Genomic DNA, 25,581 nt, shown 5'->3' on the forward strand with positions numbered 1-25,581 from the left:
CTGGCAACGTCTGTTAGACTCAGGCAGGCCAGCAGCCGGCAAGGAACAGGAGAGGGGCCTGTGGGCCACCAGGCCCGTGGGGGGTGGGGTGGGGGCCAAGGAAGCCGGGATTTTCCGAAGTGGAAACGGGCCCCAAGCGGACTGGCCGGGGCCGGTTGGCGGTTCCTTGGCAGAGGCCGAGTCCGGCTCCTAGGAGGCCAGGAATGCGGGGGCCACAGACAATGTGGGTCTGTCCAGGCGGGCTGCCACGTCCTCCAGGCTCGTGGCAGGCACAGTCATGCTGACAGCGAGGCAGGCGGGAGGTGAGCCTAGACGAGGTGTCCTGGCTGTGCTGGAGAGGAGGCAGGAGCTGCCCGGCCGACAGTAGGCGGGGCCCCTGGCCTCGGGTCCCATGAAACTGTCAGGGCCAGAAGGGCCTTAGGGACCATGGTCCTCATCAAGGAACCGCCACCGGCGGGGGGAGGGGGGGGGGAGGGGGGGCGGGGAGGAGGAGGGGGTTTGGAAATGTGAGGGGCGTTTCAAGTCGTCCCGGAGCTGGAAGCATGATAGGCATTTAGGGGGCAGGAGCCAGGTCTACTGAACCATCATTAATGTGTCCTAGAAACTGCCTTTTTCCACCCTGACCATCCCAGCCGTGCGCTGCAAGCTCCGGGCCCCGGGCCCTGGCCCCGTGGAGGAGCGAGGGGTGACCAGGTGTTCTCAGGGCTGATAGGACGGCTAGCAAGCCACCCAAGGGGGGTGGGCAGTGGGCAGGGCGCACTCACCATATTTGGCTGCTTTAGCGGCAGCCAGGGATCCAGGGACTGGGGGAAAAGGAAAAGAGGGCTGGTCAGCAGCTGAGCTCTGTGCCCAGAAGTTCTGCCTCCTCCAGGCAGCCCTCCCTGACTTCATCAGCCTTCATCGTTCGTCTCAAAGCCCTGGAACAGAGACTCCCGGCCCGGAGCTCACCCTGACAGGTACAGAGCTCCGGGATCTAACCGTGCCACTGCCAGTCTGGTCTGGGGCTGCTTGGAGGCTGAACTGTGCCTCCTTCTTCCAGTGTGACCTGCCTGAGGCTGGACGCAGAGCAGGGGCTAGGTGAAGAACTGGAGGTCCTAGTGGCCCTCTTGCCACAGTGCACTGCTGAATGGGAGCCAGACTGGCCCACTCATGCCCGCTGACCCCAGGGACCTCCACCCTCCTTTCCTGGGTTGTGGGCTCCTTTTCACTTCGGAACCCTGTCACTCCTCTACTGAGCAGGCAGAAACTCTGAAATCTAGCAGCCTGGGGGCACTCCCTTTGCCTGGCCTGCCCCCCATCTGTTAGCCTAGTCGTCTCTGACTGCTCAGGAGGACCTGATGGGGAATTTACTACGATCCCCTGAGTAAGGCTCCCGGGAGTGTGTGGCCAGGAAGAGAGGTCTCCCTCCTCCGAGCTCAGGGGGCAGTTTCCGCCCAGCCCCTAGAAGGCCCCTCACCCGCACCTGCCCCAAAGCCAGGAACGCCAACGCCAACTCCAAAGCCAGGAACGCCAGCACCAACTCCAAAGCCAGGAACGCCGGCACCAACTCCAAAGCCAGGAACACCAGCAGGAAGCCCAGCTGCAGCCCCTGGGGGAGATGGGCAGGGGTGCGGTGGCAGCAGGTAGGGAGCATGCGCCCCTGGGGGTGTCCCACCCAGGAAGCCGAGTCAGGCCCCAAGGGGGGGGCCCAGACCCATGCAGGGGTCTCCTTGCCCTTTACCTGCCCTCTGTACTCCTACCAGGAATGGTCTTCCTAAAACTCCCACTGACCACCAAGTCCAGCCTCTCCCAGTCTGGCATTCAGGGCCAGACGGTGGCTGTGGACACCACCGTCCTTTCTAGCCTGATTCCCCACCCCCTACCGGCTCCTTCCCTCTTGGATTAACTCACTTCTGACAACCATCTGCAACATTTGCCGTCGGCACCCGTGTGTCCCATATAAGGACAGGAAACTCGGAGGTTGCTTCGCTAGTGTGGGACCCAGGGCTTGAACCCAGGTCTCCCTCAGGCCCAGTCTATGCTTCCAACCCCTCTGGTGCTGAGGCTGCATATCGTGGCTTGGGTCACACTGGGCCAGCCCCAGGCTCGCAGGGGTGAGGGGAGAAAGGTGGCAGGGCACTCACGGTACTGGGCTTTGGCGGCCGCTTTAGCAGCGGCTTTGGCTGCATCTGGGGTCCCCACTCCTGCAGGGGGAGGGAGGGGGGTTCAGAGATGGCACCCATGGAGGATTCAGAGGTCCCTCAGGCCCTCTTACTCAGTAGCTCACCTGTAACACCACCAGGGCCAATGCCAATGCCGGGGCCAATGCCGGGAGCCACGCCGGGAGCCACGCCGGGAGCCACGCCGGGAGCCACGCCGATTCCAGGGCCTAAACCTGCAAGAACGGAAGAGCTAATTCTTAACCAAGTCCTGACCAAGGAAGACAGAGCTGCAGGCTGGAAGTCCAGAGCCTTGAGATCTTGTCCCAGCCCAGACACAGGCTTGCTGTATGACCTTGGACAAGTTACTCTCCCTTGATGGGCCTGAATTTCCTCATTCCTAAAATGAGACATGTGTGGGATCAGGAGCTCTTAACCTTTGGAGGACAGGGGCCCCTTTGAGACTTCTGGGGGTGATGGAGGCGGTTACACAGCAAAGGGAACTCTGCAAGACAGGTAGACCCGGGCTCACAGCTCAGCTCCGCCGCCATTTGGCTGTGTGAATGTGGACGTGTCTCTTAAGCTCTCAGAACCTCAGTTTCCACATCGGTAAAATGGGAACGGTAGTACCAACTTCACAAAGTCGGTGTAAGGATTGCCTCCGCAAACAGCAGCTTTGTATAAAAGGGGTTGTTTGTCATATGTGAGTTTGGGGGTCAGCAGCCCCGACGTTGAGATGTTCTCTGGCCTAGACAGTGCTGAGTTGCGTGGTCTGAACCTTGATATCTGCAGGTCCCCAAATTGCCTCTTTGCCCCCGCCCTGGCCCAGGGCCTGGCTTACAGATGGGAATCTAGAAGGGCTGCTGTGGTTTGGCATATTCAGGAAGGTGCTGGTCAGGGAGCCAGAAATACCGGCCATAGCTCAAGGAGATGGGAGTCCAGTGAGCCCAGCGTGAGGTGCCGAGGGGGGCAGGCCCCGGCTGGACTCGGAGGCGGCGAGGGCTTTGGGAAGGATGGGGAGCCCGGTCCCGGAGGGCTCACCAGGGCCCGCTCTCACTTTGCTTTCCTGATCAGGACTTCACCCACACCCCTAAAAGTGGTCAGATAAGCCAACGATTGTGAGAAAGCCCAGGATGTGACAGCCCGAGGGCACTTGCCTCCTTGGGGGGAGTGGCGCCGCTAGACCCTAGAACAGGGAACATGAGAGAGCCGTGCTCCAGAATGGGGGGTTGGGGGGGGACACTTACCAAACTGGGCGGCTTTGGCAGCGGCTTTGGCGGCTGCGGCGGCCGGGGTCCCCACTCCTGGAGGGGTGAAGAACAGGGATCAGGGGGCAGTCCCTGGCACCCCTCCCCACATCCTCCCTTCCCCTTCCCCGATTTTGGAAAGACCACCCATAGGGAAATGTCCCCTCCCCCAGCAGACCCTCCCCACGCTGCCTCCTTGCCCCTGCAGACAGAGAGGGAAGCACATGGAGTCGGCCTGCGTCCCACTCCGAGGATGGCCCACTGGTCAACCTAGGCACGTCCCTTCCCTGGGAAGCGGCCCTGGGACTGTGACATTTTAGCTCTGGCTATGGCAGACCGGAGCCCAAAGCTGATGAATTGAAGCACAGACCCTCTCCTCATCCTCTAGAAGGCTTGTGCAGCTTTCTGCTGATGGTGGTGTTTATTTAAAAAAAAAAGAAGAAGAAAAAAAAAAAAGAGAAATTCCTAACAGTGCCCGTATCCCAAATGGGAGGAAACAGCCCATTTCTTAGGGGGAAACTCAGAAGGGAAATTTTCTCCCGGAAAGAAGACACACAGAAGAGAAATCTGGTGGGGAAAAGCCACCGAGGACGTGAGCCCAACGGTGGTATAGACCTTCCCGCCTGATCAGGAACCAGAAAGGCCCTGGAGTGAAGGAGGCCATCCAGCCCTGGCAGAGCACAGCTCAGCCATCTAGCTGGATGACGGCTGACTTCCCGAGCCCCCCCCACCCCGGCAAGCTGGGGTCCCCTGGAGGGTCTTCCCTCCAAAGGGGAATTCGCCCTCTCCCCTCCCCACCCCTGGGCTCCGTGAAGTCTTGCCATCTGCAAAGTGATGTACTTGACCCGGTCAACTCCAGGGCTCCTTTCGTGAGACAGAGCCACCCCTCCTCTGGGTTGGGGACGCAGCTCACCTGGCACCCCTCCTACGCCTGGCACGCCTGCTACTCCGTCTCCGATGCCTGGCACCAGCCCGCCCAAGCCTCCGACCCCTCCAGCACCTGGAAGAGCAAAGAGCGTCAGGCTCCTGGGAGAGGGAAGGGGAGACGGTGGAGTGGGGAACAGAATGGCTGCATGGGCACCTCCACCTGGCTGATGTGGGGTACAGCTGAGAAGCGGGGCTGATAACCATAGTGGTGAGCAACTGAAAAGGGCAGAAGAGGTCAGAGTGGCTTCGGAAGATGGGGTCGGGGGACTCCTGACCTTGACCCAGGCCATTCAGCCCCAGGGGCCTGAGGGTGGGGTTGCTCTGCCCTCTCGCTGGAGAACTGCTCTGAGCTTGGAGCCTGGGCCCCAGGGGAGAGCAGGGCTGGGGTGAGCAGGAGGGGAGGGCACCGCCCTGGGTGTGGGGACAGGCAGGGCAGGGGCACTTACCGTACTTGGCTGCCTTGGCGGCTGCTGCTGCCTGAGCTGCGGCTGCTGCCTGGGCAGCGGCTGCTGCGAAGAAAGAAAGTTTGGGGCATCTCAGTGGGGCTGGGCGAGCAGTGCTCATACCCAAAGTTGCTGGAGGCCGTCCTCGCGCGCGTTGAAGCCCAGTCTACGCTCCCTTGTGCCCCCCTGCCTCTCCCCCCCCCCCCCCCACCGCCAGCCCTACAAAAGAGAAGTTTCCCCAGATGGAACTAAGGCTCACCGGAAAGGTCAGCTCCAGGGACAGCTCCAGGGACAGCGCCCACTCCAGCTCCGACACCGTAACCAGGAAAGCCCCCGGCGCCGATCCCGAAAGTGGGAATGCCTCCAACTCCCACTCCCACTCTGGCCCCTGCAGAGGGAAGAGAGTTGGGTGGAAAAGCATGTCAGTGAGGGAGGCTGGGGAGGGCTCTGGGGGGTGCCGGTCAGCCGGAAAGACGACGCAAACCTCTCCCAAGTCTGATGAATGAAGGACCGGAAACCATAGAATGCACGGGCCTCCTGCCAGCCTCCTGCGGGGAGCATTTACGGACACCCTGCCCCCTCTACTCTCCAACCACTGTCTTCTCTGAAGGGCCCCTTTGTCGGCTATAGAGAGATTGTGGGCAGGTCCCGTATCCCCAGTCAGGCTTGGGCTCCTCTGAGAGGGCCCCGGCCAGGGCAGGGAGGCTCAGGGACGTGGTCTCCACTGGGAAGGCCGTACTGGGACTCTCCCATCACTCAGCCCCATGGCCTCATGGTGGGAGACGACCAGAGGAGACATTGCCCTGGGGCCCAACAGTTCCAAGTCCCAGCTCTTGTCAGTGGCTTGTGATGTGACCTTGGGTAAGTCACTCCCCTTCTCTGGCCAGAACAGGATGGGGCAGAGCTAGCCACACAGCGCTCACCGTATTTGGCTGCTTTGGCGGCTGCTTTAGCGGCTGCAGCTGGTGACACAGCTCCTGGAGAGGCCAAGGGGGACACAAATGACTCAAAGTTCTACCTATCCGTTCACCCATGCATATCCGTATTTACTCCTCTGACCATCTGTCTACTTAACCACCCGTTCGTCCACCCATCGACCTACCCACGTGTCTGTCCATTTGTTTGGCTATCCTTGGACTTCAGTCCACCCGCTCAACGACTTATCTCTCTGTCCCTCTGTGCACCTACCTATCCATCCACTTATTCACTCATCCGCCTATCTGGCCATTCATCTATCCATCCAATCATTCATTTTGCATTTGCCTTCCACACACCCATCTAGTCATTTGCTCACTGAACCATGTGCTTATCCATCCATCATGCATGATCCAGGCACCCATCTATCCAGCCATCCATCTTTCTAGCCACTTATCTAGGGCCCCATCTGCCCTTCCATCTGTCCTTCCATCCCTGCGTCATCTATCCATCCATCATTTTACCCATGTGTCTAGTCATCCATATATCTACATATCCTTGTTCTGTCCCTTCATCTACCCGTTCCCTCATCCATCAACTTGTCTACTCACCTACTCACTTGCCATTCACCTACATACCCAAGTGTCTGTCCATCCATCCATCCATCCATCCATCCACTTACCCACCATTTACTGAGCACTTATTCAGCTAAGGGCTGGGAACACAGAGATGAAAAAGAAATGGCCACTGCCTCCAGGAGCACACTGACAGCCAGAGGATGAATTAGAGAAGATGACGCTGGCAGTGACTAATTAGGAGGTTGTTACAGCCCAAGGAGGAGAAGGTGAGGCATGGGCAGTCGTATGAAGAGAAGAGGATAGATGCGTGAGGTATTGGGGGGAATCTGAAAGTCTTAGCAACAGTTTCAATATTTCTCTCTTACCCGCGCGCATATGCACGCACACACAGCCCAGCTCACCTAGTCAACCCACAATTCCCCGGGCCCCCAGTACCTGGGACTCCAACACCTGGGACTCCAACACCTGGGACCCCAACACCTGGAACGCCAACACCTGGAACGCCAACACCTGGGACCCCAACACCTGGAACGCCAACACCTGGGACCCCAACACCTGGGACTCCAACTCCCGGGACAAAGCCTGGCCCACCAGGCACCACAGCTCCGGCAGCTCCTGTGGGAGGAAAAGATTGTTTTCCTGGCCGGACCCTGTGGGAATCTCAGAGGGCCCCCAAGGGCATGGCTCTGGTGATCTGTGGGAGAGGCAGGCCCTGAGTGCAGATCCCAGGCAGGCTGGCCTTGCCCCTGCGTGGATCCAACCCATCGGAGAGAAGGGGAGGCAGACGGAACCTGCACAGAGCTCTGCGGGTTTGGATCGGTGGACGGGAAGAGCCCGATCTGTGTCTAAAGTAGAGTCAGGTCTCTCCGCTGGGCGCCCAGGCAGTGGGTGCGGCAGGTGCGGGCAGCCCTGAAGGTAGGAAGGGAGAAGCCAGAGGCTCCGTGGGAGCCCCCTCACCCGCCACCAGCTGGGCCAATCAGTGGAAAGTAATGGCCTTCTGGGCAGAGTGGCCAGAACAGGCAAAGGCAAGGAGGTAGGGCCATCGCATGTTTGGGGCGGGGGCGGGGGTGGGGGCTAGAGGCTGCCATAGATGGATGGAGGTCTTGTAGGGCTGGGCTGTGCAAGGCCCATGCAGATGGAGGGTCTGGGGGCAGGCTGGGGCCCCGGGCCTGCTCAGGGCACTCACCGAATTTAGCTGCCTTAGCGGCGGCTTTAGCAGCAGCAGCAGCAGCAGGAGTCCCTGCCCCTGAGAGACAGTCACAGAGGGTGAGGCCCTTTCCCGGGGACCCTCTCAAGGACACCCCCACCCCCCAGCGGTACAGACGCTACCTGCGATGCCTCCAATCCCAGGAATTGCGCCGGCCGCACCAGGAATGCCGCCACCTCCAACACCAGGGAGAACCCCGGCTCCAGCACCTGCCGGGATGGGGACAGTGATGTGGCTCCCAGGGCCCCGCCCCCGGGAGGCCCCGGCAGGAAGGCTCCTTGGATGCCGGCATTGTAACCAGCACAATCTCCACTGGGAACGAGGCCCAGGCATCTCCGGATGGGCCTGCTGGAGAAGGCCCCCACCCGACTGTTCCTTGACTCACCCCCAAAGTGTCCATTTCAACACGCTCATTAAGGGACTTGTATGTTTTCAGACAAATCCCATCCTGATCACTGCCACATACTGAGAAACCACAAGCGGCCGCTCCCCGGGCCAGAGGGGCCCCTGTAGGAATGTTCAAGGCTTCCTCTCCCTGTGTTCCAAAGCCTCGGCCAAGTTTGTAATCCAAGCGCCTGGCTGCCTGGCTCTGGCAGCCCCCCTCTGTCCCACTCTCCTGCTCCCACATTCCAGCCATCCCCTCCAGCCTTGGGGGCCTAGAGGGAGGGTCTGCGGGGCCTCCAGGGAGCAGGCCTCCCGCTCAGTACTCTGCCCCTCCCCCCCATCCTCCCACCTTGGGCCAGTGGGGAGATGTCCTCTGTCCCATCTCGGTACAGGAAGGGCTCCCCCGGGAACTAGAGATGAAGCCAAGGGCTTCAGTCCCAGTAGACTGATTCTGAACTGGGGGATGATCTGGGGCAGGGGCGTAAATGTTCACTCTGCCCACTACACGGGCGCAGGGAAGGCCTTGCCACCTTTGCTAGTCAAAGCATCACTGACTTGAGCGGGTTGGACGTTGTATAGCACACATTAACTTGATAGTGAACAACAACATTGTTTAAATGCTCAAGTATGCACCACCAAAAATGATCATTCCAACCACCATAGAAACCCATCCCCTCTGCCTGGGCTTCTCCTTCCTATATTCACCACATGGTAAACTCCAGAATCACACATGATTTTCCCTGAGAAGCCTTCCTGATTTTCCCCAGGTAGATATAATGTCTCCCTCTTCTTGACTCCCACCACAGTGCCTGCATTTTCCAGCAGGGCTCTTAGTTGACCCTGGTCTCTGAAATAGATAGAGGGAGGGAGAGAAGGGGAGAGGGAGGGATGGATGGATGGGTGGATGGATGGATGGAGAGATGCAGGATGGAGGGATGGGAGAAGGAAGGGATTGGTGGAGACAGGGAGGGATGGATAGATGAAGGAGGGAGGGATGGAGTGAGGAATGGAGGGGAGACAGATGGGGGATGGATGGATGGATGGATGGATGGATGGATGGGTGGATGGATGAAGGGATGGGAAGAAGGAAGGATTGATGGATAGATGGGAGGAGGAATGGATAGATGGAAGGAGGGATGAATGGATAATGGATGGATGAAGGGATGGAAGGAAGAATGGATAGATGGAAGGATGGAGTGATGGAAAGAAGGAAGGATTGATGGATGGATGGATGGATGGATGGATGGGAGAATGGATGATATTGAAAACACTGGATAAATGGTGGGTCAGAGGCTGCCTTTGTTTGTTCTCTGTGAGGCAGGCTCCCAGTGATAATAGGGGTGGGGGGCTGGACGGCTGGGGGCTGGGGGCTGGCAGGGGCACTCACCAAACTTAGCTGCTTTAGCTGCCGCTGCTGCAGCCTGGGGGCCAACCCCTAGGGAAGGGGAAGGAGAGAGAGACTCTGAAAACTGCCCTTGTGTCTCTGAGCCCACCCGTTCCAGCCCCACGAGAGCCAATCCTTTCATGTGTGGGTGTGGGTGAGGGACTTCACAGCAAGCAGAGGCTGACGGAACTGCCCCCACCTGAGAATCTTCTCCAGGCTCAGACTGGGGTCTGGATGCACGGTGGGCTGGCCTGCATTCTCGAGAGGCCCTGGCCAGCCCTGCGGCTCCGGAGCCTGGGTGACTAGTGCCCCTTGAGCTGACAGTTGGGTGAGATTCCTTACCTGTCCCTGTTGGGTACCCAGCCTTGCCCGCAGCGCCAGCCACTCCTCCTGGCCCATAGCCTGTGAAACAGAGAGGCTCAGTGGGCATCTGTACAGATCTCACTGTGGCTGCCCTCCCTGCCCTGCCCTGCCCTTCAGGGGTCAGGCTGCCCGGAGTCTCCACCCTATCACTCCCAGCCAGAGTTAAAACAGATTCAAATGCGTGTGGGATGCTTCTTCCCGTTTTACAGATGAAAATACTGAGGCTCAGGGAAGAAACTGGTTTACCCAAGGCCTGGGGCTAAGTGTGAGGACCAGAATTGAGAACCAGGCTGCCTGAGTCCAAGATCTGTGTTCCCTTGTTAGGGAATTCCCTTTCCAAGACTTTGTTCCATCCCCAGGTGGCTGCTCTCCTAGTGGAATAGGTCCTTGCTAAGACCCTACGGCTGGAAAGCACTACAAGCCCATCCGTTTAGGAGGGTCTTACTCACCATAGGGCAGTTTCCCAGTGCTGTAGGGCAGTCCGTAGCCACCTGAAGAGAGGGCAGGGTGGGCTTAGGGGCTGCTCCATGGCAGTCCTGTGCTGGGCCCCCACTGCCTGGGTAGACGGACCTACCCCCACAGGTACTGAGGCCTGAGACCTCCCTACGCGCACCAAAGGTCCTGCGCAGAGGCTCTCGGGAGTGCAGATGCCCTCGCTGGAGGAGGGAAAGGGATCCCTGCTCCAGGGAATGATGGAACAGCGCTCCCCCCACAGATCCAGGGCCTGCCATGGCCTTAGAATCCTAGTATCTTCCTGATTAGTAACCTCCCAACAGGAACCATCTCATTGTCTGAGCTGATTGCGGGGGTGGGGGCTGACATCGGAGGCGTCTTTCCATCGGAGGGTGTTTCTTTCCATCAACACAGATCGCTTCCCATCAGGGCTATGGGTCTCTGTACCTGTGCCCACGTGTGCACGTGTGTAAACATATGTGTGCATGTGAGTGAGGCCCAGTGAGTGGCACCTCTTGAATCGTCCTTCTGACTTACCTGGCAGCTTGGGAGCCTTGATGGGGTACCCCAGCGGGACTCCAGGCTGCTGGCCCCCAAAGGGTCCAACTCCTGCGGGAACAAGGAGAGCAGACTCAGGTCCCAGCAATGTGGGCCAGCAGGCCTGCTCAGCCCTCAGCCTCACACTTGACTTTCTGCTCCGTGGGAGCAGCTGATCAGTGGTCGGCTCAGTGCTGGGTCACTTCCTCCCGGGAAACTGCCGGGCGCTCTCCCTCCTGGGGCTCGAGCCATGAGTTGGGGCCTGCAGCTCTCACAGCATTTGGCACAGACTGGTGGGGTTTCTGGGCTCATCTGGCTGCTGCTTGGACAGAGGGGTTGGGTGGGGGGAGCAGCGTGCTGTGCCGAAGTCCGTCCGAGGCCTGGGGCAGGAGGCATGAGGGAAAGTGGACAGGCCTCCAGGGGATTCTGGGTGGCCCCGCCCCTCCCTGCCTGGCTGGTTCCTCTGCTGGCCTGCCCGCCCACCTGGGGACACCCAGTTTGGCCTCACCTGGGATTCCAGCAAAAGCTCCGCCTCCGCCTGCAACGACCAATGACAAGGAGCCGTCACTGGGGCCCTGACGCCATGGGGACCAGTAACCGGGGCCAGGAGGCACTGAGGGGCGGGCTGACCAGAGCACGGCCAGTTCTGCCCAGATCCCCCGTTCCAGGCTGCCCTCACACACACTGTGGGATTTCTGAGAGGAGTGCTACCCATCTTGGCCAGTTGTACCAGGACTGGAGCCCAGGAGGTGCCCGTCCAGAGGGCCCTGAGCCCAGGGTCCCCCTCCCCACCCCCACTCCTGGCCGGAGAGGCCTGAGGGTGGGTGGAGATTCCCACCATGGGCTCCCAGACCGCTGGCCGCATACCTGGGGTCTTGGCCTTGACTCCTGTTCCGGTGGGAACCCCGGGGAGCACCCCCACACCCGGGAACCGAGCTCCTATGGGGGCAAAGGGAGGGAGCTGGCGGTGAGGGTGGGAAGGCAGGCCTCGCAGACACCCACACCTCCCTCGGGTCACACAGCTGACCTTCTGTGCTGACTGTCAGCGACAGGCACGGCTCAGGTGGTGATAGGGGCACGTGGGGGTGGTGACTCTCCTTCCCCGTCTGACCCAAGGTCAGAAGACCTGAGTTTGCACCCCATTTCCTAGCCTCTTGAGCCCGCGCCTCAGTTATTGGAGTTAATTTCCAGCCAAGCAGCACATCGTCCCCAGAGAAGGCAGAGAGTTAAACCCTGCTCGAGGCAGCAAGCCTGCGCCCCTCGGGGGCTCTCGCTGGAGGTGCGGCCACACCAAACAGGAAGTGGCCATCTGCCGTGGCTGGGAACTCTCTGTTTGCCAGCATCTGGTGGTTCTACCACTCATGTCTCCACTGGGGCTGGGCCACCTCAGCCGGAGGGACAGGGGGAGGGCCACTCTGTCAGCAAATCCCTCCGAGCAGGCTGAATTTGGGCTTTTGGGGGAATTCAGGAGGTCACATGTTGGGTGGGGTGGCCAGGCCCTGGCAGGGAAAGGAGGGCGAGAGGGCAGCTCTGAGGGGTCTCCGGCGGGGCGGATGTGCTGGGCGGGCCCCCTGGTGACTCACAGCTTTTGGGAAACAGCTGGCCACACTGGGACTTGGTGTGTCCTCGGGGGGCCCTTCTCGGGCCGTGACGAGGGTCTGGGTTTGGGCCGAGGGTCAGGGTTTGGGGTGGGGTGGGGGGGGTGTGTGTGACGCTGACCAGACTTTGTGGGGAAAGATGGCCAGGCCTGAGCTTTGACGCTTAGGGAGACAGGGCTGGTCCGGGCCCAGCTGGTGGCCCTGGCTTGTGGGGAGGTGACGGGCCACCTGGGAGGCTGCCAGAGGCTGCTCTCCTTGCTCTAGGGTCCCTTTCTTCGTCTTGCCCTCACCTGTGCCTGGGAGCACTCCACCTGGGTAGACACCTGGCAGGCCCACACCTGCGGCCAGAAGGGAAGGTTTGGGCCATGAGCAGCAGCCTGGCCTCTGGGGACCCCTCCCCGCTCCTTCTCTCCCAAGCGGCTCCGGGGCTCCGGGACCAGCCTCCCAGGGCCCAGAGGGCATAGCCAGGGACACATGTGCAGTGGCCGCAGCTCTCCCACGAGTTTCGGAAATCATCCGCAAACCCTTCTGCGTGTGGATTCATCTTGTCTCCTGGAGCCTGTTTACACGGCCGGCTCAGCCCACCTCCGGGCTAACAGCTTCCAGATGTTCCCTCCCTGCTGTGTGGACTCAGGCAGCCTTTTGTTCAACCTGAAGTCACTTCCTCAAGGGCTTGGGGCAGAGGAACGAGCACCAGATGGGGAGTCCGAGTGCCTGGGGCTCAGCCCTGCTCTGCCGTGACAGGCCCTTCTGAGCTGACTGTCCCTCCTGAGCCCCGGTGCCCCAGCTGTCATCTGAATGCCTGCCACAGAGCCTGTCTCTGAGGTCTCCTGCTCCAAGAGCTGGAAGAACGGCCCGGAAGGCGGGCCAGGGCCCGTCTCCCAGGTTTCGGACGAGGCACCAGACGCGGGCCTAGCTGGTTTCCCCACCTACTGCGGCCCTTCCTGTGCGGTGTGCAGGTGGGGGCCTCTGCCCTCCCCGCCCTCTGCCCCCCCAGGGACAGCCCCGGGGACAGCACACTGACCGGGCACTTTCCCAGGCTTCCCTCCGACTCCGACTCCGACTCCGGCTCCGGGCTGAGGCACCACTGCACCTGGCATGGGAGGGGCCACATCACAGTGGGCTCCCCCCAGGCCTGCGGCCCTCACCTGGCCGACTCAGGGCTCACCGCCATACCTGTAGACACTCCTAAGCCGCCGACCCCGCCGATGCCACCGACGCCGCCAAGCCCAGCGCCTACGGAGCCGGGACAGGGGGAGGCAAGGGGTCATGCAAGGAATAGTGGGACGCGGGAGGGCCCCGGGCTGCCAGCGGAACGCCCCCCATTACGGTCTGGCCCTGCCTCCGCCTCACTTGGGGCCTTGGGCACAGCCGGCTGCCTCCCCGAGCCCCAGTGGATTGGAGGTGAGAATTCCGCCCTCCCGCCTGCCTTCCAGGAAAGGTGCTTTGCAAACTTGTGAGCCCACAGAGGCCACAGGGCCTGAGGCGCGTCCCCAGGAGTGACACTCACCAGCCTTGGCAGCTGCTTTATAGGCCGCGGCAGCTCCTGCCACTCCGCCGGGCACCAGAGCCCCCGGGTAGGTGCCTGCAGGAAAGGCCCCGAGCCCTGCCGAGGGGAGGACCTGGTGAGGCCCTGAGCCCCAGCGCACCGGGCCCTGTCCCTCCTGGGAGGCACATTTGAGGCGGTTTTCTGCTCTCTGCAGGACTTTCACGCCAAGCGGTGGCCCCTGGGCCAGGACCAGGTTCGGCGTCGGAGAACAAGATATGCCCAGGCTGCTCTGCTCAGCCTTGCGAAATTATGGGGATCTTTTTGGGTCAAACCGCCATCCTCCCCTCCTCCAGAAAGCCTTCCTGGAGCCCTTCCGAGTTGAACGACTCCTCTGGGCTCCATTGGCCCCTGGGGCTTCTGTCCTGCTCTCACCCAGCACCCAGCTGTGACCCACTCGTGCCCTGGACAGACGCTCAGCACAGGTGGTCTCACCCTCCCCCCTCATGCTAGCACCCAGGATAGGCCTGGCCTGCGTCCCTGGACCCCAACGGCCCTCCACGCCGAACAGACGCCCTGGGCTTGGCTCTGGCCCCCAGATGCGCACATTGCCTGGATGTCAACGCTCACCTGCCCCGGGGGCCAGCTCCCGCAAGCCCACCAGCCCTTGCAGGGGGAGAAGGAGACAGAGCGAGGTGAGGAGAGGAGAGGCTGGTGTGCGGGCATTCCCGGGCCCGGCGTGGGAAGGGTCTCGTGGAGGGTGATTGGGAACCAGGCAGTGCTGTGGTCAGTGTGGGGCGCTCAGGCCCCTAAGCTGGACCCAAGCAGGGCTTATGACAGGTCCCCCATGGCAAGTACCAAGTGTTGGGACTTGGGGACCGATCCTGATAAAATGGCAGCTACCATTCAGTGACCAGCTACTATGTGCCATGTAGGCACGATTGTACTGACCCCCCATAACACCCCTAAGCCACACCGTGCTTCCCCTAAAAGGCCTGCCAGATAAAGGGGCGCCCAGCAGGGCTTTTGGGCCGGAGGGGGGGGGGCTGGGGCTGAGCAGTCTGCCAGCAGGACCCCACCCGGGCCAGGCCCTGCTCTGTTCCTACCATCAGCCCCCGACCCCAGGCCTGTACTGCTTCCTTGCAGGGAGTCCCCTGGCTCAGCCCAATCTTCCTGCCCTGTATCTGGAACCCCTTCTGTCTCCCACCATCTGTATATCTGTCCATCCAGCCGCCCCTGCTGTCCAGGAGCCTCCTTGCTTGTAGACGGATGCTAAAATGTTTATGAGAAGCCGAATGGGTCCCTTTGGCTCTCTCCTTCCCACATCTGGGCCCAATTGGTCCTTCTCCCCCTCCAGGAGACATTCCATGGCTTTGGCCAGGACCGATGGGCAATCAGGTTGGAGTTCACAACCGTGCCAGGTTTGTTTCCAATTCTGTGAGAATCTTTCCTGCAAGCTCCAGTCTTGGCTATCCTGAGCCCAGGGGCAGCCTTCTCTGGGGACAGACCCCAGACATGGGGGGCTGCTGAGCCCCGGAGGGTCTACCTGGCTTTCATGGGGTGTGGTCTCCCCTTTCCCCCATCTCCTCCTTGTGTGAGCTGACCGTGCCTGAGACGCAGCCGGCCCCTCTGTAAGGTGGGTCTCTAACTGCGGCCCCTCTCCCTTCCGGGCAGGTGCGGTGTGGGTCAGGGCAGGCCTGGGGTGTTCTGGGTTCACTTCCCAGGACTGCAGGCCCTGCCCCTCCCCAGGTCTGTCAGGGGCCTCTCTCAAGCTGGGCCCGTTTCCTGAGCTCCAATAGGGCAGGGAACACGCTCAGGCTTTTCCTGACCACAGAAGGGCTGGGAAGAGAAGATGGGGGGACCCAACAGGAAGTGGGAAGGAGCTGGGGCCTGTGAGGGTGGCCTGGCAACCTCTGGGCAGCCATCTGTCCTTTTCCCAGGCTCCCCCGCCAGCTGCCTGATCCCAGGGCCACCTCAGCACGACCAGCCCCACCCCTGCTGGCCCTCCTTCTGTAGACTCACCTGGTCCAAACGCCCCCAGGAGTCCGGCCCCTGGAAAGGAGGAAATTGGTGAGGAGCTGACGGTAGCCGGCAGCCAAGGGGCCTGGCCGGCCCAACCCCGTCTCTTCCAGAGTCCAAGAGCCCCGGCCTCAAACTCTGCTGCCCCCACCTACTCTGTGTGTGAGGAAGCAAGTCACCTCACCTCTCGGAGACTATAGAATGGCCAGTGTGTCCCCGACCTTCCTGGGGCCAGTGGGCTGGTGAGCAGAAAGCACCTAGTGTGTGCAACCTGCCGGGGCACCCAGTGGGTGTCCCCCAGCCCCTTCTCGTCAGAGGGAGATATCCTGACTCCCCTTTTGGTCTTACTCCTTTGCCCTGAGCTGGAAGTTCTTTCAGAGTCCCCACTAAGTCTCATCCATGCCTCACTCCAGCGCCCATCCATTATGGGACCCTGTATGCAGCCCTCCCTGTCTTCCCTCTGGTCGTGCTGACACTGGGGTCAGCCCATCCCCCATGCCCCTCCAGCTTTGCTGTCACGACCCCCACTGCTTGGGTTTTCCGGGCTGAGCCAAGTCCTGCGTCCACGCCTTTGTGTCCTCTCTGCCACCGGAGACCCTGTGAGGGTCGCCCCTCCAAGGGAGACAGGACACGGGTTCTGGCCGGATAAGCAGCGAAGCACAAAGTCTCCCGGACTCGCAGACCCTTCCAGACCCCAGGACACCCCTTGCCCAAGATTCCTGCTGTCCTGCCTCTCTCTCGCCTGGCCCGGCCCTGGAATTTCACAACCCAGATGGGCTTGCAGGGAAGAGGGATCTGGGTCCCGTAGATTCATTTGCACTTGGATCATTGAGCATCAGGATTTCGTAAGAGTCGTTGGACATCCAAACTGTCCCGGAGCCTCCGGCTTCAGAGCCAGGGAGACGCGGAGCCGGGGGCGCCAAGGCCACATGTGGAGAATCTCATGCCGACGGCGCCACAAATCTGGACCGAGACACCGCTTCCTCCACCTGCTCCTTGTCTAAGGGCTTCCCGGAGGGACCCTCCCTCCCCCTTTCCTGGGGGTGTATTGTTTGAGCTGACGGTGGACCTCGGTGGCAGATCCGGGCCCCCCGGGCAAGGCCTGGACAGATCCGACCAGATCCTCTTACTGGAAACCTCCAAGGTCTAGACACCGCCGGAAGGGGCCTGGTCGGGAAGGGAGCTCATCTGGGGCTTAGGGTCGGGGTTCGGTCTGGGGTTAAGCCCAGACCTCGGTCTCGGGTCAGGGTTCAGCCTGTGGTCAGATAAGGACTCCGATTGTCACGGAGGTCAGAAATGTCTAGGGTCTTGGCCTGGCGTTAGAGAAAGCTCCGTCTGGGGTCAGGGGACCATCCAGATGGAGTCTGGAGCCTACCATTTGTATCTGAGCGCCAGACTGACATTCACAGGCTTGGTGGCCCAGGGAACATCAGTCCCTACCTTTGCCCCTGGGGCTGTTTCTGAGACCCTGTGCCGAGGGGACTCTCCAGGCAGCTGGGCACACAGGCGTTTTGCCGGGTAGATGCGAGGCACTCCTCACACGGGGGAGACCTGGAGCGGCCGCCAGCCGCCTGCTCCTTAGAAGCCCCGGGGGTCTGGCCCCAGCCTGCTTATCTCCCTCCCGCCTCACTGGGTCCACCACTCTGTGGGCCCTCCCCTCCCGTGCTCCCAGCCCTCTCGCCATGCCCCAAGGCCTCGGGTCTTACCTGGCTTGGGTGGTTTGCCTCCTGGCCCCAGAGCTGCAGAGGGAAGAGGTGATAATGTATAGAGAGCCCCACGCCACCATTTATCTACTGTTTATCTTCCCCGGGGCACTGGGGCTTCTCACTCCCCGGGTTCTAGAAGGGCTGCCAGGGGATGGTCCCCCCACCCTTTGGACAGGGAGCTGCTGGGAGCCCGGTGTCTGGATGTGTGGGTAGGAAGCTCACCGGATTCATGGCGTACCCTCTCTCAGACTCAGTTTCTCAGCCCCAGAAGGGAAAGGTGATACCCACCCGGTAGGCCTTGCAGGGGTGTTACGGAAGATCAAAAGAACCAGGGAAGAGGGCAGCGGGGGGGGGCCCGGGAGGCTGGTGGGCTCTCTCTCCCAACACTGGACACTCCGTCCATAAACTGAGGGGCCCTTGATGCTGAGGCCTTCTGGGGTTCTGGGGCCTGGGGACCCGGTTGGGCCAGAGTCACAGCCAGACCCCATCAGTGAGAACCAAGTTTGGTTTCTGAGCTTACCTCCTCCTCCCAGACCTCCGAGACCAGCCCCTGCATTGAGAGGGGGAGAGAGAGAGAGAGAGAGAGAGAGAGACAGAACGAACCATCAGAATGCCAACGGCATTCTCACTCATGGAGTGCTCTCTTTTTAGCCAGCCAGAAAGCTGCCCACTGACCCACAGTCAAGTCCCTTGCTGCCTAGCCACACGATGGCGGGCCAGCCTTAAGCTCCGTGAGCCTCAGTTCCCCACTGGGCCAACAGCCTGGTGCCCGCCAGTGTCTGGGAGTGTCCGCGGCTGCCCTCACCTTCATAGCAGTTCTGAGCACTCAACTGCCTTTTTTTTTTTTTTCCCCACTAGATCTCTAGTTTATTATAAAAGGACGTAACCCAGGAACAGCGAGATGGAAGAGGGCAAGGTGTGGGGGAAGGGTACTGGGCTTCCCCATCCTTTCCGGGCACCTCTCTTCCTACACCTCCAGGCGTGCACCTCCCAGAAGCGCCTCTCAAATTGCTTTTTCAGTATTGAAAGCATTACCTTCGGTTTTTCAATCTACTTTAAAGCATGATGCCTTTTTCCAAATTAAAAGAAAACGCGCCCCCTCACCCCCCCCACCCCATGCCACAGCTGCAACACATTCTGCTCATTATCTTTTGGGGGCGTTCCCAGTCTCCAACGCTGCTTTTCTGTTGTTTGCACTTGAAGAACATTTCGCCGTACGGTTGTGCAGGTAGCGCACTCATACTTTTGAGTAGCTGGGTGTTATTTCAGAGTGTCCTTGATCACTCCCTTCAGTCAGGTGGGCTTATGGTTTTACGTCTTTGCAAATAACCCTCCGATGGACCTTCTTCGGGATCTCTCGCTGCTTTTCAGTTATTTCCCTTGCGTGGATTCCCAAGACGGGGGTTAAGGGTTTGAAAGGCAGGGGTGCCTGAAGGCGCCCACTTTCCTACAGCCTCGCAAGCATCGTCTTTCAACTTTCAGAAAATTTATGCTCTGAGTGCTTGTGAAAGTGTCATGCAGACTGCTTTTGAAAGTAGGAGGGGGGGGCGCCTGGGTGGCTCAGTCGGTTGGACGTCCGACTTCAGCTCAGGTCACGATCTCGCGGTCCGTGAGTTCGAGCCCCGCGTCGGGCTCTGGGCTGACGGCTCGGAGCCTGGAGCCTGCTTCCGATTCTGTGTCTCCCTCTCTCTCTGCCCCTCCCCCGTTCATGCTCTGTCTCTCTCTGTCCCCAAAATAAATAAACGTTAAAAAATTAAAAAAAAAAAAAAAAAGTATAAACCTCTTTAAAAAAAAAAAAGTAGGAGGGGCTTGTGGGTCCACTTTGCTAGGCGTGCCAATGTCTCCCCTTCCACATTGTCACACCGTGCGTTTCTTACGAACTAATCAGGACCTTGCCTTCCCCGAGCGCACGGAAGTCTCCTGTACGTTACCTGGGTAGAAGACGCCTCCGGGAACTCCTCCGGGAACAGCCCCTGGGACCCCTGGAAGTGAGTAGGTAGAACCCTCCATCAGCCAGAACCAATGAAAACACAGTAACAATAATAATGCAGATGATAATGATGATGTTGCACATCTACAAAGAAAGATATGCTGGCCGAAGCAATTTATGTTTACAAAGCATTTTCTCATTCATGCTTCTCAGAATGGCCCCCGGGAGGTTGGAAGGGCAGAGATTACGATTTTCATTTCAACAGATGTGAAATCGGGCTCAGAGAGGTTAAGAGGTGCGCCCAGGGACACACAGCTGGGAAGAGTGGCGTCTGGGCTTAAAGCCAGGCCTTCCCTCTGAGCACGGTGTTTTGCACGGGGTCACCTGCTTCTTCTCCCCTCCGCCCCCAGAGAGGGTCCGGCCCGGGGCGGGGGGCTGTCCGCCTTCTGCTGGGCGGTCAACCCTCTCCAGCCGTAAGCATCTTGAGCAGGGCCCAGAGCTGTGGGAGGGCAGGCTGGGCTACGACAGTGAGCCCTAAGGAGATGTGGCTGCTGCTAGCAAAAAGGCAGCCATTCCCACACTGATAGGATGGCGTGAGGTCAGCGTCCTCAGCCACTGGGCAGCGACGGCTGGGTGGGGTTCTGGCCGTCTGACACCGGGCTGTCTTGGGAGGCGCCGGGGCCCAGAGGGGGACACCATGAATGAGCAAAGTGAATAGTTTCCTAAGGAAAAGTTAATTCACCGGCCAGGCCAGGGGCTGTCTGCCCGGCCAAGATCACGAGTTCACTCCCCACGGACCCGCGAAGCTCTCGCTGGGGAACGCCGTGGCTCTGGGCCCCAGACCAGGCCCGAGCGTGGTCATGGCAACAGACGATCCCGGGGCAGACCGGGCCCTGACTCCACCACCACAGTGGCCTCAGCTTCGTGAGCTGCCTGGCCGATCCCCCAGCCGGGGCCCCGGCACCACCCTGCTGAAAGGGGCACGGGCGGGGTCGGGGGACGTTGTGTCCAGAGGCCTCACGGCAGATGTCTGGCCTCTGTGGCCTGACGATGCTGCACACGGGGCTTGTTGGCCCCGCAGCCCCGTCACCCCCAGCGACAGCCCAGCAGGGTGGGGAATGCCAGACTGTCATGGTCATAGGTGCCGAAGCCCCAGAGCCACACCCCTCCCCCTCCTCCCCTTTCTCTCCTTGTCTCTCCCTCCTGACCGTGCCTCTCTCCCTACCTCTTTGCGCTCCAGCTCCAGGACAGAGGGCAGGAGCAGCGTGGGGGTGGGGGGTGGCGGACAGAGCACGTGGCTCGGCACAGACCCATCTGGCCTCGGGCTGTGCCACTGCTTCCCGTCTGTGTGCCCTTGGGCCAGTCACTTAACCCCTCTGAGCCCGAGTTTCCTTTAAAGAAATGAGGGGCTGATAACCTCTGCCCTGCAAGGCTGTTGCAAATTGTCAAATTGTCAAATGTCAAGTGGTTCAAATAAGAGACGTGTCCTGCCCTGGCTCTGGGCTACAGTAATTGCAAAAAAAAAAAAAAAAAAAAGGAAAAGATGGTCAGCCTTTGTCTCTGCTTTGCTGCACCGTACCTGGCCTGTGGCCAGGTATGCAGTAGGTATTTAATAAAGCATGGGGGAATTAGGTTGAGGGGAGGATGCTGCCTGTGGGTTTCAGTCCAGCCTATTCCATCCCCAACCAGCCCGGGAGCCTCCCTACCTCGTCCCGGCTGAACCCCTACTTCCTCTGCCCAGGATCTGCTCCCCCTCCCATCCTCTGCCTCCTCTCTCCCCAGCACCTGCCCGTCTCCCTGCAGCCCTCCTGGCCCTCCCCAGTTCTCCCCCGTCCCCCACCCCCAGGATTCAGATCCCAACAGCGCCAAGCTCTGTGCCTGGACCACGACGGCCTGGAAGGGGCTAGAGATTTGGACCGTCATTTTGAGCTGAGGAAATAGAGAAGGTTCAGGGGGGTGCGAAGGATCCCCGCCCTGCCCGCTCCGGGCAAGTGCAGGGGAGGTGAGAACAGATGACGACAGGAGTCGGTCAGGGGCCTTCAAAAAGGCAGTGGCCTCATTTCGTGCTCCAGCTGGTCACCCTCCTTCTTACCTCCTTGGCGAGAGCGCATCCTCCTGCCAGGATGCCTCTCTGCTCCCCAGTCCTGCCCTTCCTCCAAGACTGAGCTCAAATTCTTCCCTTCCTGCCTTCTCTGGGCCTGTGGCTCTCACTGCTCAGCTGGCCCAAAGCAGCTGGCTTGGAGCATATGCTTGTCTTGTTTTATGTGGGTTTGGCTTGTTTCGCGGGCTAGCCCAGGGTGGAACTTGTCTCTTGCGTCTTAGAATCCGGATCCTAGACTCTCCGAGATCGTAACAGTCTTCTTGGCCTGGGTGGAAACTCCTTCCGCAAACATCCCTCCCTCCCCCGCCTCCCGGGCTTCTGCTCACACGCCTCCAGTGACAGGAAAGTCACCCCCTCCCGACACCGTCAGCCCTACCTGCAGAGAGGTCTTCTTTCTGCTGAGATAGGATTTGCCCCTCCGTCTCTCCAATTCTGCCTCTCAGGGCACCCTGGGCCCAGGCTCATCTCTCATCCACAGTCAGCCCCTCAAACACTGACCTTTCTTTCAAGGTCTAACTCAAAGGCCTCTTCTGCTATGAAGCCTTCCTGGATTTCCTGGGACTCTTCCGGGCCTTCCCCCGCCCCGTTCCTAGCTGCTTCCTCCATCACTCACCCCTGCTGTGCCCAGGAGACAGAACGTGGGGGTGAGTAGCGAGAGGGAAAGTTAAACCTTAAAACCGGGCACTGATTATAAAAGTCAATCAGCCCGAATAAGTGCGTCCGAACACGAAGATCTATCGTTTTAGCAATTCGCATCCCCACAGTGCCCTTATTTGATGTTTGCAGATGTTCCGTGGCTGACGCCTCCCACTGTGCCTAGGAGATAAATGCAGCAGGAATGTTTTCCCTCGTTTTACAGCCAGGGAAATCAAGCGCCAGGGAGATGAGGCGCCTGGCCCGGGACCCACAGCTGACCCCAGTCACACGCAGGGCCTTCTGCCTGGGCCCCTGGGGCTTCAGGTTCAGAGATGTGGAGAAGGCTGTTCCGGAATGAGCATGGGGCCAGCAGGCCTTGGCAAGGGGCTCTGCCAAGCCCAAGTCCAGGGGGCTGGCAGGGGAGCGGATCAGTCCGCACGAAGCTGTTTATTGTTTGCGTGGAGAAAGCCTGCCAAGGGCTTTTCAAAAACAATCCGTCCTCTAGTGTGGGACTCTGTCCCCTCCCTTCCCTGGGCACGTCTGACCTCCTGCCTTGGCCCCAGCAAATGCGGAGAGCAGGAGTAGCTCAGCCGGAGGTCCTTGGCCCCAGAGGCTCATCGGAGTTACCTGGACAGTTTTTACAAAACCTCCACGTCCAGTTTCCTCCTCAGACCAAAGAAAGCAGGAATTCTTGGGTGGGACCCTGGCATTCGAATTGTTTAAAGTTCCCCAGTTAAGTCTAATATTCAGCCAGGGGCTGACAAGCCCTGTACTAAATCATCCTTAGTTCCGAAATCAGAAAAAGAAAAGGCTGATATTATTTCTGGGTCCTGGGAGACAGAACTCTGTCTGATTTAATTCCTCCCTCTCTCTCTCCGTTTAAAAATGGCATAGGGGTTTGGGACAGCTGGTCCTCAAAGCTACTTTGGAGCTATCCTGAGTGGGTCTAGACACCCCTTGCCACCAGTTTTTCTGGGGAGCCCCCTCCACTGACAATATGGTTCCTTGGGGGCTGGGGAACTCGTGGGGGTGATATCTTCTCAATGGAGGGCGGGGGGAAGCTGGGCTCCCCAGGAGAGCCAGGAGGGCGGTTCTGTGTGTGTGTAGACGTACGGCCCTTTCCACACCCCTTTCCACACCCCGACCTCTTTAGATTTTGGTAGTCCCTGGGCAAAACCCCCAACAGATGGCATGGATTCACGTCCTCCTTCCTGGGACCCAGCTGGTCTACCACGTGGACCAGAGCTGAGACTTATGTGCAAGAAAAGAAGCAGGGCGGTCGAGGCTTGGTAGTGTCACTGAGGGCACCTGCTCTAGGGTGTGCCCACTCTAGAGGACTCAGTCTCGGGCGTGGGCTTTCCCAAGCGTCGCCCGGTGCCCTGCATCCACCCGTCACCCTTTGGCAGAGAACTGGCTGGTGTTAACCCCCTTTGGCCGGTGTTAACCCCCTCAGAGCTGCCTTTGGCTGTCTGAGCTCCCATTTCCCTATTTGTAAAAGAAGGTCATAGGCTCAACTCTTAGGGTTTTTGAGGGGATTAATTGCCACACTACATAGCTGGTGGAACTGTCTGGAGAGACGGGTGTTCGGGGGCCACACCTGCGGGAGCCGGGAGGAGGCTCAGGAGGCCCCAGAGCTGCTGCTCTCGGCGCTGGGGTGGCTGGTCCTCTGGGATTGTCTCGCTCCCCCTGCGGGGCCCAACCGATGGTGTGCGTGTTCCCCCCTGCCCACCTCCCAATCCAGGACTGGGAGCTGACCTCTGTGCAGGAAGCCTCTGCTCTCTGGGGTCCTGTCTGGCCGGTCAATCTCACGGAAACAGTTCCTGCAGCCCCAGCCCCTTACTCTGGCCCTCTGGCCTGGCCCTGTTCCATCCTGTGCCCCCCGACACCGGCCCCACTGAGGGTCTGGTTCCTAAGGCGAGGAGGACTCCCACGGAAAGCGGACCCCACCCAGGCCACCCCACCACATGGCTCAAGTGTCTGCCCTCCTCTCTTCCTGTGGCCAGAAGCACCTTCGGGGGCCCCCTGGGAGCCATTCCCAGGGTCCTTCGAGGTGTGCAGTGGCCCCACAGAGGGCACTCTTGTGGCCTGCAACAGAGAGCACGTACAGGACTGCTCCGAGGTCCCCTCTAGCCTCTGCTACTGGCCACCCTCCCTCTGCCAGGTGAATACCTTCCCCAGCTTCCCTGATCCTCATTTGTGTTCTGTACCACACACACACACACACACACACACACACAGAGTCACATGCACAGTGACAATCCACACCTGGAGACCATATTTCCCACGTGTACATGCCTGTCAGGTGGCAGACTTTTGCACATGCTAACAGGCACTGTCACATACCCTTCAACCCTCACCTCAACACACACACACACACACACACACACACACACACACACAGATGCTCAGATGTCCCAGCCCTCCTCACCAGGGACAGACCACAGCAGAGGCTTTCCAACCCACAGCCCCGTAATCAACTTGACTCTGACCTTCCTCAGAGGGGGGTCCTGGCTTCCCAGGGGACAAGGAACCTGTTGAGGTCACACAGCTCACCGCGGCTGAGCTGGCCTCCAACCCAGGTCCCCTGCCCTCAGGGCATGTGCGCACCCCCGCTGGGTTCACAGGTGTGCAAACCGCCAGTGCCCCACGACCCACCGGGACCCCCCACTGGCCCTTCCCCAGTGTGTGCTCCAGACCCCCCTACCCCCCCCACCCCCCACACTGGCGGAGCTCCCAGGACAGAGCAGGGGGGTCTCCAGCCCTGTCGGAGCGGCAGAACCTGGACACGGTTGGGACCATCCTGAGTCTCGGGGTGTCTGTGTGACAGGTTCCTTCTCTGCACGGGCTGGCTCCCGGGAGGGGCCGTTCTGAGGATCCAGTGGCTGAGGGACCCCCTGGAGGACGGCGGGGTGAAGGGCGCCCTCTGGTCTGTCAGTCCGGCCACCTGGCCGGGAGGCCCTCGGGCTGCCGGCGAGCCCCGGGGGGCAGGGTGAGGCCTACCTCCAGGCTGCGAGGGGTGGACGATGGACAGCAGGAGCAGGAGGACTCCGGGCCGCAGGGCTGCAGTTCTCAGACCCGCCATCTCGGGGAGAAATGCCCCAGCCCGCTCTCTGCGCCTCGTTTTATCCCCAAAGCGTAATTGCTGCCTCGTCGGCTGAGAGGGAAGGAGGGAGGGAGAGAGGGCGGGCGGGAGGGCGGGAGAAGGGGGAGGCCTGGGGGAGGGGGCCGCGGGGAGGGGGGCAATTACGAAAGGCCCGGCTCACAAGCCTCCCAGGCTGGGTCTGACTGGACTGGACTGTGGGCTTTTTTCCTTAAAACACACTCACGCGCACACACACACACACACACACACACAGAGTTCCTTCATCTCTCTCCTGCTTTCCCTCTGTAGCTGTTCCCTCACTGCTGGCCCTGTTCCCGCCAGAAAGTGCGAGGGGGGCCTCTGCCAGGACAGCCCTCGGGAGAGGAAGCGGGAGGGAGGGCCCTGCAGCCCAGCCAAAAATCCGGCCCCAGCCAAGGCCCGAGTGGC

At 60.3% G+C, this 25,581-nt stretch overlaps 1 protein-coding gene across 10 annotated transcripts in view; it reads right to left on the reverse strand.

The window, feature by feature from the left end:
* Positions 1-25,241, reverse strand: part of ELN (elastin) — a 31,502-nt gene extending 6,261 nt beyond the window's left edge. Inside the window, exons 1-27 of one of the 10 annotated variants that reach the window (XM_053893937.1) lie at positions 25,053-25,240; positions 19,317-19,367; positions 17,906-17,935; positions 17,386-17,418; positions 15,683-15,712; positions 13,685-13,780; positions 13,351-13,410; positions 13,199-13,267; positions 12,465-12,512; positions 11,444-11,515; positions 11,085-11,114; positions 10,577-10,648; positions 10,036-10,077; positions 9,566-9,625; positions 9,227-9,274; positions 7,578-7,667; positions 7,435-7,494; positions 6,684-6,863; positions 5,679-5,732; positions 5,015-5,143; positions 4,759-4,821; positions 4,299-4,385; positions 3,386-3,442; positions 2,267-2,374; positions 2,124-2,183; positions 1,463-1,588; positions 765-803 (exon numbers count right to left, since the gene is read on the reverse strand). In XM_053893937.1, coding sequence (XP_053749912.1) covers positions 765-803; positions 1,463-1,588; positions 2,124-2,183; positions 2,267-2,374; positions 3,386-3,442; positions 4,299-4,385; positions 4,759-4,821; positions 5,015-5,143; positions 5,679-5,732; positions 6,684-6,863; positions 7,435-7,494; positions 7,578-7,667; positions 9,227-9,274; positions 9,566-9,625; positions 10,036-10,077; positions 10,577-10,648; positions 11,085-11,114; positions 11,444-11,515; positions 12,465-12,512; positions 13,199-13,267; positions 13,351-13,410; positions 13,685-13,780; positions 15,683-15,712; positions 17,386-17,418; positions 17,906-17,935; positions 19,317-19,367; positions 25,053-25,134 — 1,876 coding nt within the window. In that variant the 5' untranslated portion in view covers positions 25,135-25,240. Of the gene's footprint in view, positions 1-764; positions 804-1,462; positions 1,589-2,123; positions 2,184-2,266; positions 2,375-3,385; positions 3,443-4,298; positions 4,386-4,758; positions 4,822-5,014; positions 5,144-5,678; positions 5,733-6,683; positions 6,864-7,434; positions 7,495-7,577; positions 7,668-9,226; positions 9,275-9,565; positions 9,626-10,035; positions 10,078-10,576; positions 10,649-11,084; positions 11,115-11,443; positions 11,516-12,464; positions 12,513-13,198; positions 13,268-13,350; positions 13,411-13,684; positions 13,781-15,682; positions 15,713-17,385; positions 17,419-17,905; positions 17,936-19,316; positions 19,368-25,052 lie in introns of all 10 variants that reach the window. The other 9 variants (XM_053893934.1, XM_053893935.1, XM_053893933.1 and 6 more) reach the window with 9 other exon arrangements.
* Positions 25,242-25,581: the final 340 nt, after the last annotated feature.

The sequence above is a fragment of the Panthera pardus genome, unplaced genomic scaffold (genome assembly GCF_024362965.1).
Source record: "Panthera pardus isolate Hobbes unplaced genomic scaffold, ASM2436296v1 HiC_scaffold_4, whole genome shotgun sequence".
In the NCBI taxonomy this organism is placed as follows: domain Eukaryota; kingdom Metazoa; phylum Chordata; class Mammalia; order Carnivora; family Felidae; genus Panthera; species Panthera pardus.